The sequence below is a fragment of the Peromyscus eremicus genome, chromosome 4 (assembly GCF_949786415.1).
Source record: "Peromyscus eremicus chromosome 4, PerEre_H2_v1, whole genome shotgun sequence".
NCBI lineage: Eukaryota > Metazoa > Chordata > Mammalia > Rodentia > Cricetidae > Peromyscus > Peromyscus eremicus.
Genome location: NC_081419.1, coordinates 109,373,572 through 109,390,817, shown reverse-complemented (window position 1 = coordinate 109,390,817; position 17,246 = coordinate 109,373,572). Strand labels below are relative to the sequence as shown.

Below are 17,246 nucleotides of genomic sequence, written 5' to 3'. Positions count from 1 at the left end.
TCAAGATCATTGATTTAATTATAACTTGATTTCTAGCCATGTGTGACTTCTCTAAAGGTAGCACAGCTGGCCAATCATATGACCCTAGCAAGACTTTTCCCCAAGATTCACCTACAGGTCAATGGAGAAATAAATGAAAACCCTGTCTTGTCTACCATTCCGAGTAAGATGACACTAAGACTAGCCGGAAACAAGAGATAAAGGGGAAAAGGGGGAACAATCACAGGAGGGCTACAGGAAGTACAAGAGCCTGTTTCTGGATAGATCTCTGTCAATTCCCTTCCTTAGATTTCTATAATACTTCTTACATGATTGCATCCTGTTCATTTTCTTCTAGAATATATTATTACTCAAATTAGTCCAGTGTAAGTTTCTAGTTCTTGCAATCTGGATAAACCTGATAAAAACAAACAAACAAACATCAACGGTAACAAACCCTAAAAATTTCTCCACAGCTCCCCAAATAAGATGAAGGAAATTGAGTTTTGGTCCAAAGTTTTCATTGCATGAGATGTGAATACATGACCCCAAGGAGTAGTTTTTCATAGTAACAGAAGCACTTTTGAAGTGCTAACTTTTTAAGCACTGACCTAAGAGCAGAGGGCATTAACTTTTGGAGTTAAGTGTGTTAGTTACAAGCCTCACCAGGAAAGAACAATTATAGGTAAGAATGGAACAAAGATTTAGAGTTCCTATGAAATGAACCAAGAATACACATGGGTAATCTGGAATTCTGCAAATGATGTTTAAGTTTAACTTTTGATATAATTCCGCTTTTCTCAAAGTAATACACATCTTTTTTACTTTGTTTATTTGTTTACTATTCATGGCAATCCCCTAGATAAATGTCCAAACAATTTAAAGAATCAAAAAACCAAAACCAAACCAACCAAAAAAAAACAAACAAACAAACAAAAAAAAACAAAAAACAAAAAACTAAATCCCTGGAGAATAGAATTTCATGCTTGTTTTCAACTCTGAACTAAATTTAAATTTGTTTAGTCACTGGAGGAAGGGAAAATTTTTCCACAGAAGAAAATAATTCCCTGATGCTGAATCAAAGAGAATAAAAGATGTGCAGACATAAATTACCATATTTGTAGTCTCTCTGAGAAAGATGGTTGAGGAAATGGGCAAAATACAGCGTCAACATACAGATCCCTTCCTCCTTCACCAACTCCCTGAGAAGTGTCTCTTTCATTAGTTCTTGGAGAGCATCAAAGCCCCTCTAGTGACTTTTCACTGTGAACTGGTCAACTTCTACAAAGAAGGAATCTACAACATAGGTTAATTATTTAGTGATCCAAAGGCCAAACACAACATGACAATTTAAAGACATGGTAGATGTTTACTCTGGGGTGTCTTGGCCACTGGAGTTGAGAAATCTTCATTCATGTATTCAGCAACTCCTTGCTGAACATCTACAGCATCACATACAGTCTTATTATGAGCAAAGGGGGCCCTGTCCACAGACAGCTGACTTTCTTCATTAATTTCGTTCTCATCTCAGAGAAGAAAGGTTTGGATGAAAAGGTCGCCATCTTGATTATTCTTTAAGACAGTCTTTCATACCTATGCAATCATTACATATATATATATATATATATATATATTTCTATAACTAAAGTTAATTTATAACTACTTACTTAAATCTAAATGCTTTGGTGTTGTTTATTGCAGTTCTTAGGATCAAAACCAGGTACTCATACATGACAACCAAGTGCTCTGAATTAGACCTAGACCCTCAGTTTGGACTTAAATATTTACATGATCCTTAGATTAAATTTCTGTTATTCACAAAGAAATAAAATTGAAAATCTGGCCAACACTCCTATTTATTGTAAAGAATTTCAATCAATGAACTCCTAACATTTTAAATTATTTTTCACTCTGAAATTATGCCACATTAAGTGCCTTCTTCCACTTTTGGGAGATGTGAATGAAACAGCATGATATGCTTCCTTAAAGATATGTCTGTTAGCCTTCTATGAGGCTACAAAACTACTTATAAACCAGTAAGTTTGGTGCAAAGAACTGTGGTCTGTTTTGCAGCCTAAGCGACACATGATGGGTTGTGTCATTGCAGCTCTTTGGGCCTTATGATTTTGAAAGCCACAGTGGCCACTTACTTCAGAAAAATGAAATAAATACTAGTTGCTTGAAATAACCATTATTGAAAAATTGATGTTTTCAGAAAATTAGCAATACAAGTCTGACTAGAGGAGATAAAGTTTTGTCTTATTTGTAACTTGCTTATAAATCATGGGCTCTATGGTCCATTTAGAATGCTGGCCCAGGGGAGCTGTCCATGGAGATAAACATCATGTCAGTCATTCCTTTTCTAAATGCAAAACATATCATTTCAGCGTTCTTCATTTGACAGATGAAATGCAGTAATTCCTGAAATTCCAGGATGCTCAAGCTGAAAGGCCCCTCAGGTGAATTCTACTTTGGAATTTTCCTTACACCAGAATGTCTTCCTCCTCAAGCTGCTTTATGTTGATTTAAACAAAAGCTGTTCCCTGATTCGCCTTTGGGTTTTATTGTTCATTGTTATTTTCTTTAATCTTTCCTAAATAGTCATTAGCAACATTTAAAATACATCAAGACCATATACATTGTGTACAGAAGAAGAAAGAAGAAGAAAAACTAAGGTTGAACAATTTGTTGCTTTAAACTAAATAGCCTAATTATTATTTTAATATATGTAGGAGGTAAGTCATTTCTACATCCTATGATATAAGAGAAAGTAGAGAAACTAACATCTTAGTCAAAGTAGACTTTCTAAGAATTCTTGTATAAACCTCTTGTTTTAGAAATGGTGATACAGACAACAAGGAGGTGAAATGGTTTTATTAAAAGGTACATATGTGAAAACACAAGCCATTTCTCCTTTCCTCAATCCTGGGCAAATTATCTTTGGTAAAGAATTATTACCATATTCTAGCCACTTGGTTAAATTTCCATGAGTTGTTCTATGAAATCTAACATGCAAACTATGAGGAACGTGCACACATTTTTTTTTCTAAAATTAGCTCTGATTCTCTACCTTTTCCTGCATTCACACTTTGCATTGTGCTTTACACCTGCTCAAAACAACACAGAGTCTGTTTCTCTAACCGTTACCAAGTTATATGACTTGGCTTAACCAACATAATAAAAAAGAAGTTAGGAACTCTTGAGAGACTTTCATTCCAGGTTAGGTAGCTAGTAAAGACCAACAGGGAGGAGGGGACATTTGAAGGAAGGGTGAATAGTACAGTATTATAAAGAGATAAAGGAGAAACTAAAATAGGAAGATTAAATGGAGAGGGAGATGGAAGGGCAGAGTAGAGGAGGGAATATGGGGAGAGACAACTAACATTAAAAGACACATGGACACCTAGAAGTTTTCTAAACTACATACACACATACATATATATGGAATTTAAATGGAGACACCATATAATGGGGGAAACAACACCCCAACTAGACAACTAGACATCTTATGCCACCAAGTAAAACCTCCTCTACCAGGAATGAGTTACATCTTGTTGAGTCTTTGGCTGTAGGGATCTATGGACCCCACCCTCAAACACCACAGGCTGTAGCTAAGGCTATTGGTTACTCTCTGCAACCCGATAGTAAGGTCCCACTGCTGAAGATACAACTTACTTATGCCATTGACCACAGAGAAACTGAGCTGGTGCCAAATTAGCTTTAACCCTAATGATTAATTAGCATTTATGGTACTGGAAGGTACTTGCATGATATCAGAGGAGAAAACTAATCATCAATATCACCCAGCTACAAAACACAGGGTTTGTAGGTATACTTGTGAAATAGTGGAACTAATGTTATAGGAGTAATCAAGCACTTTTGATTAGATTTAAGGCCCATTTCATGATATGGAACCCATACATGATGTATAAAGTGCCCAAACCCTAAGACTTGACAGATTATAGGCCCTAGCTGAAAATCTACTGTTATTCTGCTAAAAGGATAATAGAAAAAAAAGACTACTAATGACATAACACTATACACCTACAGATCAGAGTATAATTTAACTCCTTTTTTTAATTTAATTTTTTTTCAAGACAGCGTTTCTCTGTGTAGTTTTGGTGCCTGTCCTGGATCTCACTCTGTAGACTAGGCTGGCCCCCAACTCACAGAGATCCTCCTGGCTCTGCCTCCTGAGTGCTGGGATCAAAGGCATGCACCAGTGCCGCCTGGCTTATCACTTAACTCTTAACAAAGAAGCTTCTGTTTCTTGCCATCGATGGTAATTAACACAAAGACCCATAACTGAACAATGGGAAGAGAGTGAGAGACTTTGGTGCTAAATGCTAAATAGGATGTCTTTGACAAATCCCTCTCCTCAAGGCTCATGGATCTATGCTAAATAGGATGTGGAAAGAGTGTGAGAGCCAGAGTGGTGGAGGACTCCAAGAAACAATATCTTCTTGATATTACAGGACTGATGCACATATGGTGTCACAGTTCGTGAAGACTGACAGCATGCACAAGACTACATATGTTCAAACCAAACAAAATCCCAGCATTGAAAAGGGCAAGTGGACACAAAGACTTTCCTCTAACCCAGAAGCTAGTAGTTGTAGTTGCTACTTGCTGGAAAGGCAAAGGAATGGTTGCCCAGGAGTAGTTGGACAAGACAAAGTAGACTCCATTTTCTTGTGTGTGTACTTTTTGTCTTATCTTTGTCTGTTTTTGTCTTATTAGGGTTTTTTTTCCCTTTGATTTTTGGGTTTTTTTTGGAGTTTGGGTGGTTTTCTGAGAGAAAGTTGTGTGGGTAGGGTAGTGGGTAGGGTCTTGAAGGAGTTGGGGGAGGGAAAAGAATATGATCAAAATACATTGTATGAAAAACATTTAAATAAAAATTATAAATAAATATATATTCTAGTTTCTAAATAGGAAAAAAAAAAACAGAACTAATCAAATTAGTAAGTCAAGGACCTGGCTAAGAAAACACCATTAGCGACACAGGGATTTCCCTGGGAAGGAGAAATAGAAGAGATCTCCTTGGTAAACTGGGGGCCAGCGGGGATGGGAACATGAGGGTTTGAGTTTGGTGGGGAGGATGGAGGGGGAGAATAATGAAAGAGATATCTTGATTGGGGAGCATTTGGGGTCAGGTAGAAACCTGGTGCAAGGGAAACTCTCATGAATCTACAAGGATGACCCCAGCTAAGACTCCTAGCAATAGTGGATAGGTAGCCTGAATTGGCTTCATACTGGTGACTACCCCAATTGTCATCAGAGAGCCTTCATCCAGTGATTTATGGAAACAAATGCAGAGATCCATAGCGAAGTACTGGGCAGAGCTTGGAGAATCCTGTTGAAGAGAGGGAGAAGGGATTGTACAAGCTAGGGGAAGGGTCAAGGTCATCACAAGGGAACCCACAGACACAACTAACCTAGGTTCATAGGAACTCACAGACTCTAGACCCAGCTGAGGAGCCTGCATTGGACAGACCTAGGCCCTCTACATACGTGTAACAGTTGTGTAGTTTGATGTATATGTGTAGTTCTTAGTGGTGGAAGCAGGGCCTGTCCCTAATCCTTTGGCTGGCTTCCAAGAACCTATTCCTCATACTGGGTTGCCTTGCCCAGCTTTAGTACAGGGGAGGAGCTTAGTCCTACCTCAACTTGATATGCTATGCTTTGTTGAAGCCCATGGGAGGCCTGCCCCTTTTTGAGGAGGTATGGATTTGGGGGGGCAGGGCAGATAGTGGGAAGAAAGGAGGAAGAAGAAACTGTGGTCTGGACATAAAATAAATGAATAAATTTAATTAATAAAAAAATTATTACAAAAAAAAGAGAAAGAAACCACCCATAGGAAGGCAGGTTCATTTTATTACAATGTACTTTACCCTCTCAGATTTTCTACCTTGAGTATTTACATAGAAATCCTTGTGGCTGAACCTCCTTGCACAATGAAATTCTACGTCACACACTCCTTAAGTATACTTCATTTATTTTTGTCTTTGGCATCTATCAGAATGTTGTGCTAATGTTATTATTTTTAGTGTACATTTGTTTAGGAATTTATTGATGTCATGGCCTCTTAATCTCTGAACTGTAAAACCCAAGCAATTCTAACCCCACAGCCATTTTAGGAGATGAAATAACTTCTGTTTAAATTTCCTTATGACCCTTTTACCTGGGGCCTGCTGACTTTTTAATTATACTTGAATTTGTCTAATTTAGCCTGGGTAACCCACTCATCATTCAGACTCACCACCAAAGATAAAAAACTGTCACTCTGGCCAGCTTTCAGTCAGAGGCTCTTGGGCAGACCAATCTCCAGTCATTACATTTAGAATTGAAAAATGTGCTATTCATGTTGGAAGCAGGGTGATGGAGTGTGAACTGTGGAAGCCAAATGGCCGTGAAATAAGCTGTGAGCTTCCAAATCTGTGGAGCCTGGGTCTTAGCCTTCTTAACAAAAGCCTTCGTAAATGGTTTACCCGAACTCCATCCCAGCTCACAAACACTGTGGTGAAGCGAGCGTTTTGAGATGGTTGCTTAACATTTGACCTGACAGGACTGTGTTGATCTGGATACATATACATATGTTTGTTTTTACTCTAGTTCTACAGCTTAGGTGTTTTCTTTCTTCAGCAGAAGGGAGTGAACACATGTATTCTAGCATTTCACCTCTCCCAGGATTTCAGTTCTTCCCACCCACAGCAAACAGGACTCAGCTGCTTTCCACACTCTTCAGTGTGGTTCCTTCATGTGGTATCTCCCACACCCTCTGATAGCACCGATCCAGCTCTGAGGACAACACACAAGAGATGGAGTCCCCCAAATCCCAGATCTGGGTTCCCTCCCCTATATCCCATCTGTCTTATTCAATACTGTATAACCTCCCTTACATGGAGCCATTCTGCTATTCTTTCAAGACCCAGACCAGATACTTTACATGCCACATCCTCTTTCTAGAAAAACTCTCTTCCATGCATGTGCCTGGACCAACCCTTCAGCTCCTGACTCCAATGTTGCCTCATCAATCAGTATGTCAGTCTTTCCCTGATAAGTCTCTTTAAAATTTCCAGGCACATTCTTTATTCTTCTCCAGCCTTGAATATCTTTTTCCCCAATACTAATACTATCTTTTTAATGACCCCTTCTTGCTACTTAATGTGCAAAATATACTGCTAACTCATTATATTTATGATCTATGCCTCCCTGGTAGAAGGTTAGCTCCAGAAGGGCTAGGATTGTTGTTGCCATTTTTATCCAATATTTGTTTGAAATGTTTACTTAGCAAATAGTAATACAAATAACTATTTAATGAATCCATGAATGAAGTAGATTTTTCCTTTTGAGGTGATAAAAATTATGACATTGGTTATAATGATAGTTATTCTTATCTATGCATATACTGAAATTGTGCATCTTATGTGATATGTGAGACAACGTTCTTGAAGGAGAGAGAATCCCAGCCACTAAAATTAAATATTTGACTGTGCATGCTCTGCATGAGCAATAAACACAAAGCAATCCCTTCATCATGGCATTGGCCTGCAATGTGAAGTAGGAGAGACATGGATGTAGTGGTTAGGAAGCAGGGACTCTATGGACAGACGGCCAATGTTCAAATCACAGATGGACCACTTTCTAGTCAGAACACCTTGGAAAAGTCACCACGTGGAAAATATGCTGATAATACCAAAAACTAATGAGTGCTTTTTGAGGACCAATCAGAATGATGATTCCTATAAATGGCTTAGCATAGTATATGGCCCATTAGTGAGTGTTCAACACACTGCTAATGTGTTCATTGTTATATTCTGGAGTTTTAGGCACAGTTTATTGGAGAAGATCAGATGGTAGTGGTTGGAGCTAGAGGAAAGTCATCATTTATTATCAAAATGAACTTTGACTCTCTTGGGTCTTTCAAGGCAATTCTCCGCCCAACCCCCAGTCCCTTCTCAAGCATTCTTTTATTGTTTCAATCTTTAAAAAATAATAATTTAAAATTTTTATGTGTATGTGTCTGTGCTTGAGTGTGTATCTGTACACTGTGTGCATGCAGTAGTAGTCGAGTTCAGAATGGGCATTGGATCTCCTGGAACTGGAGTTACAAGCAGTTGTAAGCTATGATGTGGGTGCTGGGAACAGAATCTAGATCTGCTGGAAGGCCAGTCAGTGCTCTGAACTGTTGAGTTATCTGTCTAGCCTTTTATAGCTTCCATATTATTTCAGTAGTCCATCACCAAGCAACTCATTCCAAGCTGTGGAGCTTGTTAAAAAGGCCTCTGTGAACTTCACATTTAAGTTCCAGGTCCTCAAAGAAAGGGTCTTAGAATAGAATTATCATCAACAGCCTATTCTATAGAAGGCCTGTTGAATCAGGATTTAGAACAAGACCTCCATCTGGGTTTTAAACCAGCTTTCCAGAGGATCCTGATTTACGCTCTACGTTGAGAATAATTGGCCAAGTAGAATATGATTTTGGATAGGTTAGTCATGTGATTCTGACTTTTTAATTTTATATTGTCATGAAGGATCCAGGGTGAGGACAAAAGTATTATAACGAGTCACCTATTACACAGTACATTTTCTTTTTTCTTCAATAGTTTAGGTTAGCATATAAAATAAGGGGTTTCACTGTGACAGTTTCACACACATGTATCATTGTGTCTTGTTTAGATTCAATCCTCCTCCCTTCCTCCATCCCTCTTCTCCACCCCTAGCTGGTCCTTTCCTTCCTCCCAAACAGTATCCTCTGCTCATGCACATCTATGTGTATGGCTCATTCACACATCCAGCTCCTGTCTATGAGAGAAACAGGGTATTTCACCTCTTTCTCTGTTAACCTTGCTTGTTCTCCCTTTCCCCTCCCCCTTTAGAGTCCCTGTTCTGTTTTCATGCCACATGTTTATATTTACATCTAGATTGGACACGTAAGATGGCACGTGTAATATGTCTTTCTGAGTCTGGTTTATTTCATTTAACATGATGATCTCCACTAATACCCGTTTTACTGCATGTGAAACAACTTAACTCTTCTCTAGGGCCTAGTAACACTGTATATTTACCACATTTTCTCTATCCATTCATTTTTCTGATGGACATCTTGGCTAGTTCCCATCTACTGACTGCTGTGAATAGGGCAATGATAAATAGGAATGTGCAAGTGTTTCTGAATACGTTGAATTAAGATTCCTCTGGGCATCTGAGTCATATGGTAATCCTAATTTTAGTTTTTTGAGAGCTTCAATACTTATGTTCATAGTGGCTGGACTGGTTTACCTTTCCCTCAGCAGCACATGAAAGTTTGTCTTTTCCCACATCCTCACTGGTATTTATTGTCATTTGTTTTCATGACTCTAGCCATTCTGACCTGGGTGAAACGGAATCTCAAAGTAGTTTTAATTTGCATTTCCCTGACAGCTAAAGATGTTGAACATTAAAAAAAAATTAATTGGTCATTTATATATCTTCTTTTGAAAACTGTCTATTCAATGCATTTGCCCTTTGCACTTCTTTATAGATTCTAACTTGCTCTTAGATGTATAATTGGCAAAGATTTTCTTCCTCCCATGTAGTGGTATTTGTTCCACCCATGACCTTGGGCTATAGGGCCCGAAGGAGGTGGTGCTTCCTGCCACTGTATGTGACCTCTTAAAAGGAGAGGGAGAAGGGTCACATGCCCCTTCTCCCTGCTCCTGCCTGCTGGGTGGATACGCTTCTGGTCAGATCAGAGGACTACTTCAGCTGTCTACTCCGTTCTGTATTCGTGAGTCTATTTCCTCAATTTATCTTAATAAATTTCCCTAATAATTCTTAAACAGATTCCTGTGGATTTATTGCTTTACTTCCATAGGCTGTCTCTTCATACACAGTGAATTTCCTTATGTGTGCAGACTCATAGCAAAGAGATGATAATTCTATGAAACCATTTCCTCAATACACTACTCATTTTGGTCAAGGTTACTCATTTCATTTGTTCTTGGCATTTGCTTGTTTTCAAGGCTAGTATTTTATTACTAAATTCACTTTGTGTGTGTCTCTGTGTGTGATTAAAGGTTAAATATCTCTATCATTGCTTAAAGCACCAAAAACAGTATCAAGAATTTCAGAATCCAAGAGAAAATATTTTGACAGGCACACCTTGTCACTAATAAAGAGGGCGTCTTTTGCTTTCACAGGTAGCCTTGAGGCTTTGAAAGAAGAACAGGACAGTGGGCAGCATAGAGTTGGTTGTGTTGGTTCCTGAAAAGCTCGGAGATATTCAGAGGTAGAAAGGAAAATTTACTGGCAGCACACGCTTCATTTTTGAAAGAATTTTTTTTACTTCCTTGTACCGTCCCAAAGATCCCTGGAAACTAAGATAACCTGACATCCAAAAATAAGTCAGGAAAGGGAAAAACAAAACAAAACATAGCTCCATGGAGGGAACAGAGGAACTTATCAAGCATGTGGGAAGTGTTAGTGTGGAGGGCACTGAGTGGCCTCTGTATTCGCCACGCTGGTGCCATTCACGTCTACACTGTGCCCTTTGAGTCACCGGAGAGCTGCAAACATTTGCTCCTCCAAAAAGCCCTGCAGCTGCACAAACACAACCCGTGCCCCTCGGCTTACCAGTTTAATGTGCTCTCGCTTCTGGTACTTCTCACTGTAATACTGCTCTTGCCGCAGATTAAGCAGCTGCTGTTGCTGCTTGTCCTTCAAGTCTATTAACTTCTGGGTCATCTCTGCATCCAGGGCAGCGAGGTCTTGCTCAATGGCAGATGAGCCATGGTCAGGGCTGCTGGGTTCAGATCTGCAAAGACACAGAGCTTAGCTCAGGAACTAAGCAGGTGGTAACAGGTGCTTGGAAGGTTCTGGAATGACTCCTCTCAGGGTCACTGGTCTTGGGGAAGAGACTAAGCCACTAGAAGGAGAAGGTAAGACTCCCACATCCAGATAGAAAACTTTCTTTGAGTAAATTGCTCTTCACATTATATGGAGTGCTCAGGGGAGATGATGGATGAGTGAGAAATGATGTAATGAACACAATGTCTGGTGACTACTTTCAGAAACATGTAGGATCCACTTGTGGATTAGGGAGATGGGAGGCAGGAATTCATAGCTAGGACCTCAAGATCTTGGCTTCTCCTGACACAGCTTTAGATATTACTTGTTTTGGAACTTTTTTTTTTTTTTTTTTTGCTATTTTGAGGACAGTCTAAAAAATAACCACATGGTAATGTTCTACATTTTCCATAAAAATGGGGTTCAAGCCATTACAATGCCACTAGAAATAAATCATTGGGTGATCTGATGCTGGGAAAGCATTTCTCTCTTGGAAGAACATGCAAACTTTGTTTAATCAGAGAAGTAGAATTATCTGACCTGTATTTCCTTTTCTCAGAGGCTTAGAGTTTATTTAGTTCAGTGTTCAAGGACAGAAACTGCATCAAAAATTGGTGGTGTGCTGCAGAAATGCAATGTGAGCTATGCACATGGTATTTTACCATGCATGTTATTTAAAACTTTTAGTAGCTATCTTCAAAAAAGAAGTGAGTGATACTAGTTTTAATAAGATATGTTATAGGATGGGTATGTTGTGAATACCCATAGTCTTAGCATTCAGGAGCCCGAAACACGTTGATTGTGAATTTGAGTGCCATTTTAGCTACATGTCAAGCCCTGGATGCAAAATAATAATTGTGTGTGCGTATGTTAATCTAACAAATTAGAAGAACTCAAAAGATGTAATAGTTATTTTATCTTTGTTTTACAATAGACTCAAAGAAATCTGTTGTATAATCCATAGTTTGAGCACATCATAGTACTGATAATTTCTTGCCCAGGTTAAATGTGGATTTCCCCACTGAGCTATACCCTCAGCCCGAATGACCCACATTTCAAGGGCCTAATAGCCACATGTGGCTCATGGTTCTTGTCTAAGGTGTGTGTGTGTGTGTGTGTGTGTGTGTGTGTGTGTGTGTGTGTGTGTGTGATTCAAGCAGATCATAAGGTTTTGGAAGCCCTGTCTGGCTTCCTCTACATGATGGCATCTTCAGACATCACAGGATGTCCATCCATATACACATCTCCTGTAATGTTATTTTCATGAGCTATCAGGACTTTGCAGAATAAGGTGTAAAAGTGAAAAAACAAATGAATGTGTGCATCACTCAATTAGAGTTCTTAGGAGATATTTTAGCGCAAACTTCCCATCAATGGCTGTGTAGTTACAGGTAAATGTTATCAATTTAGCCTTTAGGTTCCCCTTCAAAGAGTGACACATTTCACCTGCAAAGAGCGATAAATTTCACCTGATATCTTTTTACATCTGTTCTACCTCTAAGGAAAGGTGATTTTGCTGCCTTTTAAAAACCAAGTATTGCATGTTGATCGTGTTTTCAAGGTGAGCACATGTTACCTCATATGTCACAATATGGCTGTGAAGCCGCATCTTGTCTTTCTCTATAGCCTGGTGGCAAAGAGGATGACTCCGGGGACTGTGAGAGGAAGGATGCAGCACAGTCAATTGTGTTCTCAGCCCCTGGATAGGTGGCTTGCCCCCTCACAGTTTCAGGGCGATTTATAGAATTGTCAGCTGAAGAAGAGGGCTGTATTTCTCAGTGGCAATCTTTCAATTTAAGTCAAGCCCTTGAAAGACTTTAATGAGAGCTGATGACATGTTTCCAGGAAAGCTCAGACTGTGAATTCTACATCCGGTTTCCTGGATCTGTGATGATGGTTGGATTACCCTGACCACATCTACCCATTTATCAGCTAATAGGAAAAATCAGGAAATCTCATAAGACTGATTTGTAAAACAAGTGTCCTGGCCCATTCCTAGAACCCAGCACTCAGGAGGCTAAAGTATAACAATGTAAAACTGAGGCTAGGCTCAGCCAGTTCCGGGCCAACCTGAGCTATACAGAGACTATATCTCAAAAACCCAACCAACTAACCAAATAAAAAAAAGGAATATTTTTTAATTCAAACTACAGAAAATCAAGTAAGTAAGGGAAACAATGACTTAAAAAATTTTTTTTTTAAATATTTTTGGTTGTGAGCCTAGCCTTTAATGGCTGAGCTATCCCTTTTTAGCCAGGCGGTGGTGGCACACGCCTTTAATCCCAGCACTTGGGAGGCAGAGGCAGGCGGATCTTTGTGAGTTCGAGGCCAGCCTGGTCTACAGAGCGAGATCCAGGAAAGGAGTAAAGCTACACAGAGAAACCCTGTCTCGAAAAAGAGAAAAAAAAATGTTTTTTTTTTTTAACCACTATGATATTTATTTAAAAACTGAAAACATTGAAATAGAACTCAAGGGTACTTTTGCTTTTAAAAATTAAATATCTTCTAAATTATGTATTTTAACAACATAAATAACATTTTACTTTAAATAGTATGGACTGGTGTTCATGATGATTTTTGAATAATGTCTTACACAGTGCTATTAGTGTTCATTAAAGAACTAAAGTTAAAAATGTAAAAATATTTTGACATTTAGCTAAATAAACCCAAGGAAGACAAAAATTGTTCCCTAAAAAGACAACAAGAAAACTTAAGTTACCTTCTTCACTTTATTTCTATTTCCCTAGTTATTAAACATTGAAGAAAATATTTTCACAATAAAAATGAACCTCACTAATCAGAGAGCAAAATATTATTTATCACCAACAGACCTGCAAAAAAAAATGCCCCAAGAAAATACATGATCACAACTTAGGAAAGTGGGCTCAAACATTTAGAACAGTTGTTAAGTAATCTTATTTGGCTTTTGCTGTCTTATAAATACACTCACAGTATGGACATATACACTAGAGTGCAATCAGTGTCTAAATCCTTTCGTGGGACAATAGGCACCTCTTCTGAAAACAGCCCCATGTCAGGCTCCAAAGTGACTATGCCACAGAACACAGCTGATAGGTAGGTATCACGCTTTGGCATGTGGCAGCATCCTGTGTGTGCTCTGTTTGTGTTTCTGACCAGGCCACAGTGTGAGTGGGCTTCAGGTCCTTGTTGCTGTACTGTGGAAGATGTCTGCATATTCTTTGTGGGGATGCTGTGGGGAATGCACAGGAAAGATGTCTGTATATACTTTGTGGGGCTGCTGTGGGGAATGAACAGGGAAGATGTCTGTATATTCTTTGTGGGGATGCTGTGGGGAACGCACAGGGAAGTGCATGTGAGTGCTCCATTCCTTTGTGTTCTTCCCAGAACCTCAGCTTATCCAGAAACATTCTTTGGAAATTTTCCTGCTTATCTGTTACAAATGTAATAGTTATGGTAGGTTAAGATTAGATAAGGATGGACCCTAATCTAGTGATTATTATCTTTAGAAGATGGAGAACATGTGGGCATGTATCCCTACACAGAGAGAAAGCCATGTAATAGTGTGGGCAAGAGTCTGATGTGATGAGTCTACATTCTAAGGTAAGCCAGGGATATTTCCTGTAACCACTAAAAGCTGGAAGAGACCAGGAATGGTGTTTTCCCATACCTCTCAGAGCCGATGCCCTGCTTGAACATTGATTTTGGATTCCTAAGCTCTGGATCTGTCTAACAGTGTTTGAAACACCCGGTTTGTGGCACCTTGCTCTATGATTCTAGGTAACCAATCCAGCACATCTGCCTAACACATCCTGGATGTGATCAACAGAGGAGATCACCCAGGGGTGAAACAGCCCCACACCAAAAGGCAAAAGAGCCCAGTGTGATCAGCCAAAACCTGTGTCACAAAGCCCAGGACCCTCTAGATGAATAACCTACAATGGAATTTGAAAGCAAATGCCAAACTGAGATCCATATGGAAACTGGGAAGCAGATGCTGAGACTCTGACCTTTGGCAGCAGGTGTCTGCTATAGTTTAGAGACAAAGCCCTCGATCTTCATGAAAGAGATTTGACAGGAGGAGCCCATGAATCTGGGGAATCCTCACTTCTCATCACAGCACAGTCTAAGCCAGCAGCAGCGGTTTTCATGTGGCTGGGGAAGGAGATTGGAGAGGCAGGTGGGATTTAACCAAAGCCTTTATGATGTCTTTCTATTTCTAGGAACCACTGGAGTTCTGGACCAAATCTTTTTTTTTTTTTTTTGAGACCTAAACAATATGAACTTTTATTAAAATGTTGAAGTTGAGAGAGATGACTGGGAATAGCTTAGTTAGAGCAGGGGGGTTTTCAGGGAGAGTTTTCTGAGAACTAATCTTATCAATAACAAGTTTTGGACCAACAGTGCCAGTAAGCCCTATAGCTTGTCAGAACTGCAGAAGGCAGACACTGGGATGGAGGCCTAGATGTCTGAGTCTGATCAGCTCTCCCATTGCTGTTCTTATGAGGTAAACTCTGCTTTAGCCAGAGTGGAGTGCCTTGAACAGATGTGGCCATGGTGAGCACATACATATATTTCAATCTCCCCAAAGGATACCTGCAAAGTTACAGAGCCACACAGACCTTGTCTACTCTCCTCAGGGTATCCGTTTCACATCCCAAACTCTTTTAGAATAAAAACAAAAACAAAAACACAAGAATCCAGCCCTTGCTTCTATTTTTGCCACCCTCTTTCTAGGAGAAACATTTAGCATCTCTCAGCTGGACTCCTGATAAAGTGTCCTCTCCCAGTCTCTCTGTTTATGCTCTGAGTCCTCAGTCCTGACAGAGTACCATCTGGACATAACAACTTCAGCATCACCTGCTCCAAGCGTTACCGAACCAGAACCTGCCTATAGCGCATAAAAAGCCCAGCATAAGAGTCCAGTTTCCATGCAGCAGCTAGGAGTATTGTCTGAGGCTATTAACTAGACTATACACATTTCACTGAATTGTTTTCTTCAGTGGATTCTTACTCAACCACATAAGTTCTTAAGTACTTGCCGCTTGCTCCAGCTCTAAAAGACCTTGGTTAAATGGTGCTCTGTCTGAGCTGGTGGACTTCATTTTGTGTCATTCTACATGGGGGCTTACTAGGTCTCACTTATTTTGCCAACTCTACTAACCCTGGAACAAGTTGATTTTTCCCTTCTTTGAACCTTTCCCCTACCCTGGAAGCATCTCCTCTCTTTCTCTCTCCCTCTCTCTCCCTCTCTCTCTCTCTCTCTCTCTCTCTCTCTCTCTCTCTCTCTCTCTCTCTCTCTCTCTCTCTCTGGTTGTCCATGGTTAACACCTCATTCTGTATTGAATGCTTTTCCCAGCTGGGGGTTTTGGCATGTGCCTATAATCTCAGCATTTGGACAGCAAGGCAGGAAGATCATGAGTTCAAGTCTATCCCAAGTGCCTTAGGGTTTCTATTGCTGTGATGGAAACACTGTGACCAAAAGCAGCTTGGGAAGGAAAGGTTTATTTGGTTTACATTTCCCAGGTCACGGGCCATTAAGAGAAGCCAAGGCAGGAACTCAAATAAGGTGGAAACCTGGAGGCAGAAGCTGATGCAGAGGCCATGTACAAGTGCAGCTTACTGGCTTGCTCCTAATGGTCTGCTCAGCAGCTTGTTTTCTTTCAGAACCAAGAACCACAAGCCCAGGGGTGGAACCACCCACAATGGGCTCGGGCCTCCCATATCAATCACTAATTAAGAAAATGCCCTGTAAGCTTGCCTGCAGCCCAGTCTTACGGAGACATTCTCTATTGGGACTCCCTCCTCTCAGATGACTCTAGTTTGTGTCAAGTTGACATTAAAACTAGCTGGCACACCAAGCTACATGGTGGCACTCTGCTTCAAAACTCTATAGAGACCTGGGTACATGACTAAGTAGTAAAGACTTGTCTAGCACACACAAGTCCATGGGTTCCATCTCCAGCACTCTAAAAAACAAGACAACAAACAAACAAAAATGGAGGGTATTCTGTTCTCTGAAGTCATTCAACACGATGATATTGTTCCTTTTTTTGGTCATCTTCATGATTATGCTGTATGGTTACATTAGTTATCCATTTCCTTCTCATTATCATGGCATCTTGGGTTTCTATCGCTGTGATTAAAACCTCATGACCAAAAACAACTTGGGGAGCAAGGGGATTATTTCATCTTATACTTCCAGATAACCTAACAGTTCATCATTGAAGGAAGTCAAGGCAGGAACCTCAGGACAGGAAATGATGCAGAGACATGGAGAAATGTTACTGACTTGTTCCTCATGGCTTGCTCAGCTTGCTTTCTTATAGACCCTAGGGCTATGGGTGGCACCACCCACTGTGAACTGGACCCTCCCATATTAAACATCAGTCAAGAAAATGCACCACAACATCTTCCATGGGCAGTTTGGTGGGGACACTTTCTCAGTTGAGGTTTTTCCC

The 17,246-nt window shown here is 39.9% G+C and overlaps 1 protein-coding gene across 1 annotated transcript in view; it reads right to left on the bottom strand.

The window, feature by feature from the left end:
- Positions 1 to 17,246, bottom strand: part of Plcb1 (phospholipase C beta 1) — a 256,333-nt gene that overhangs the window by 95,055 nt on the left and 144,032 nt on the right. The window contains exon 25 of the mRNA XM_059258948.1: positions 10,594 to 10,774. Coding sequence (XP_059114931.1) covers positions 10,594 to 10,774 — 181 coding nt within the window. The remainder of the gene's footprint in view (positions 1 to 10,593; positions 10,775 to 17,246) is intronic.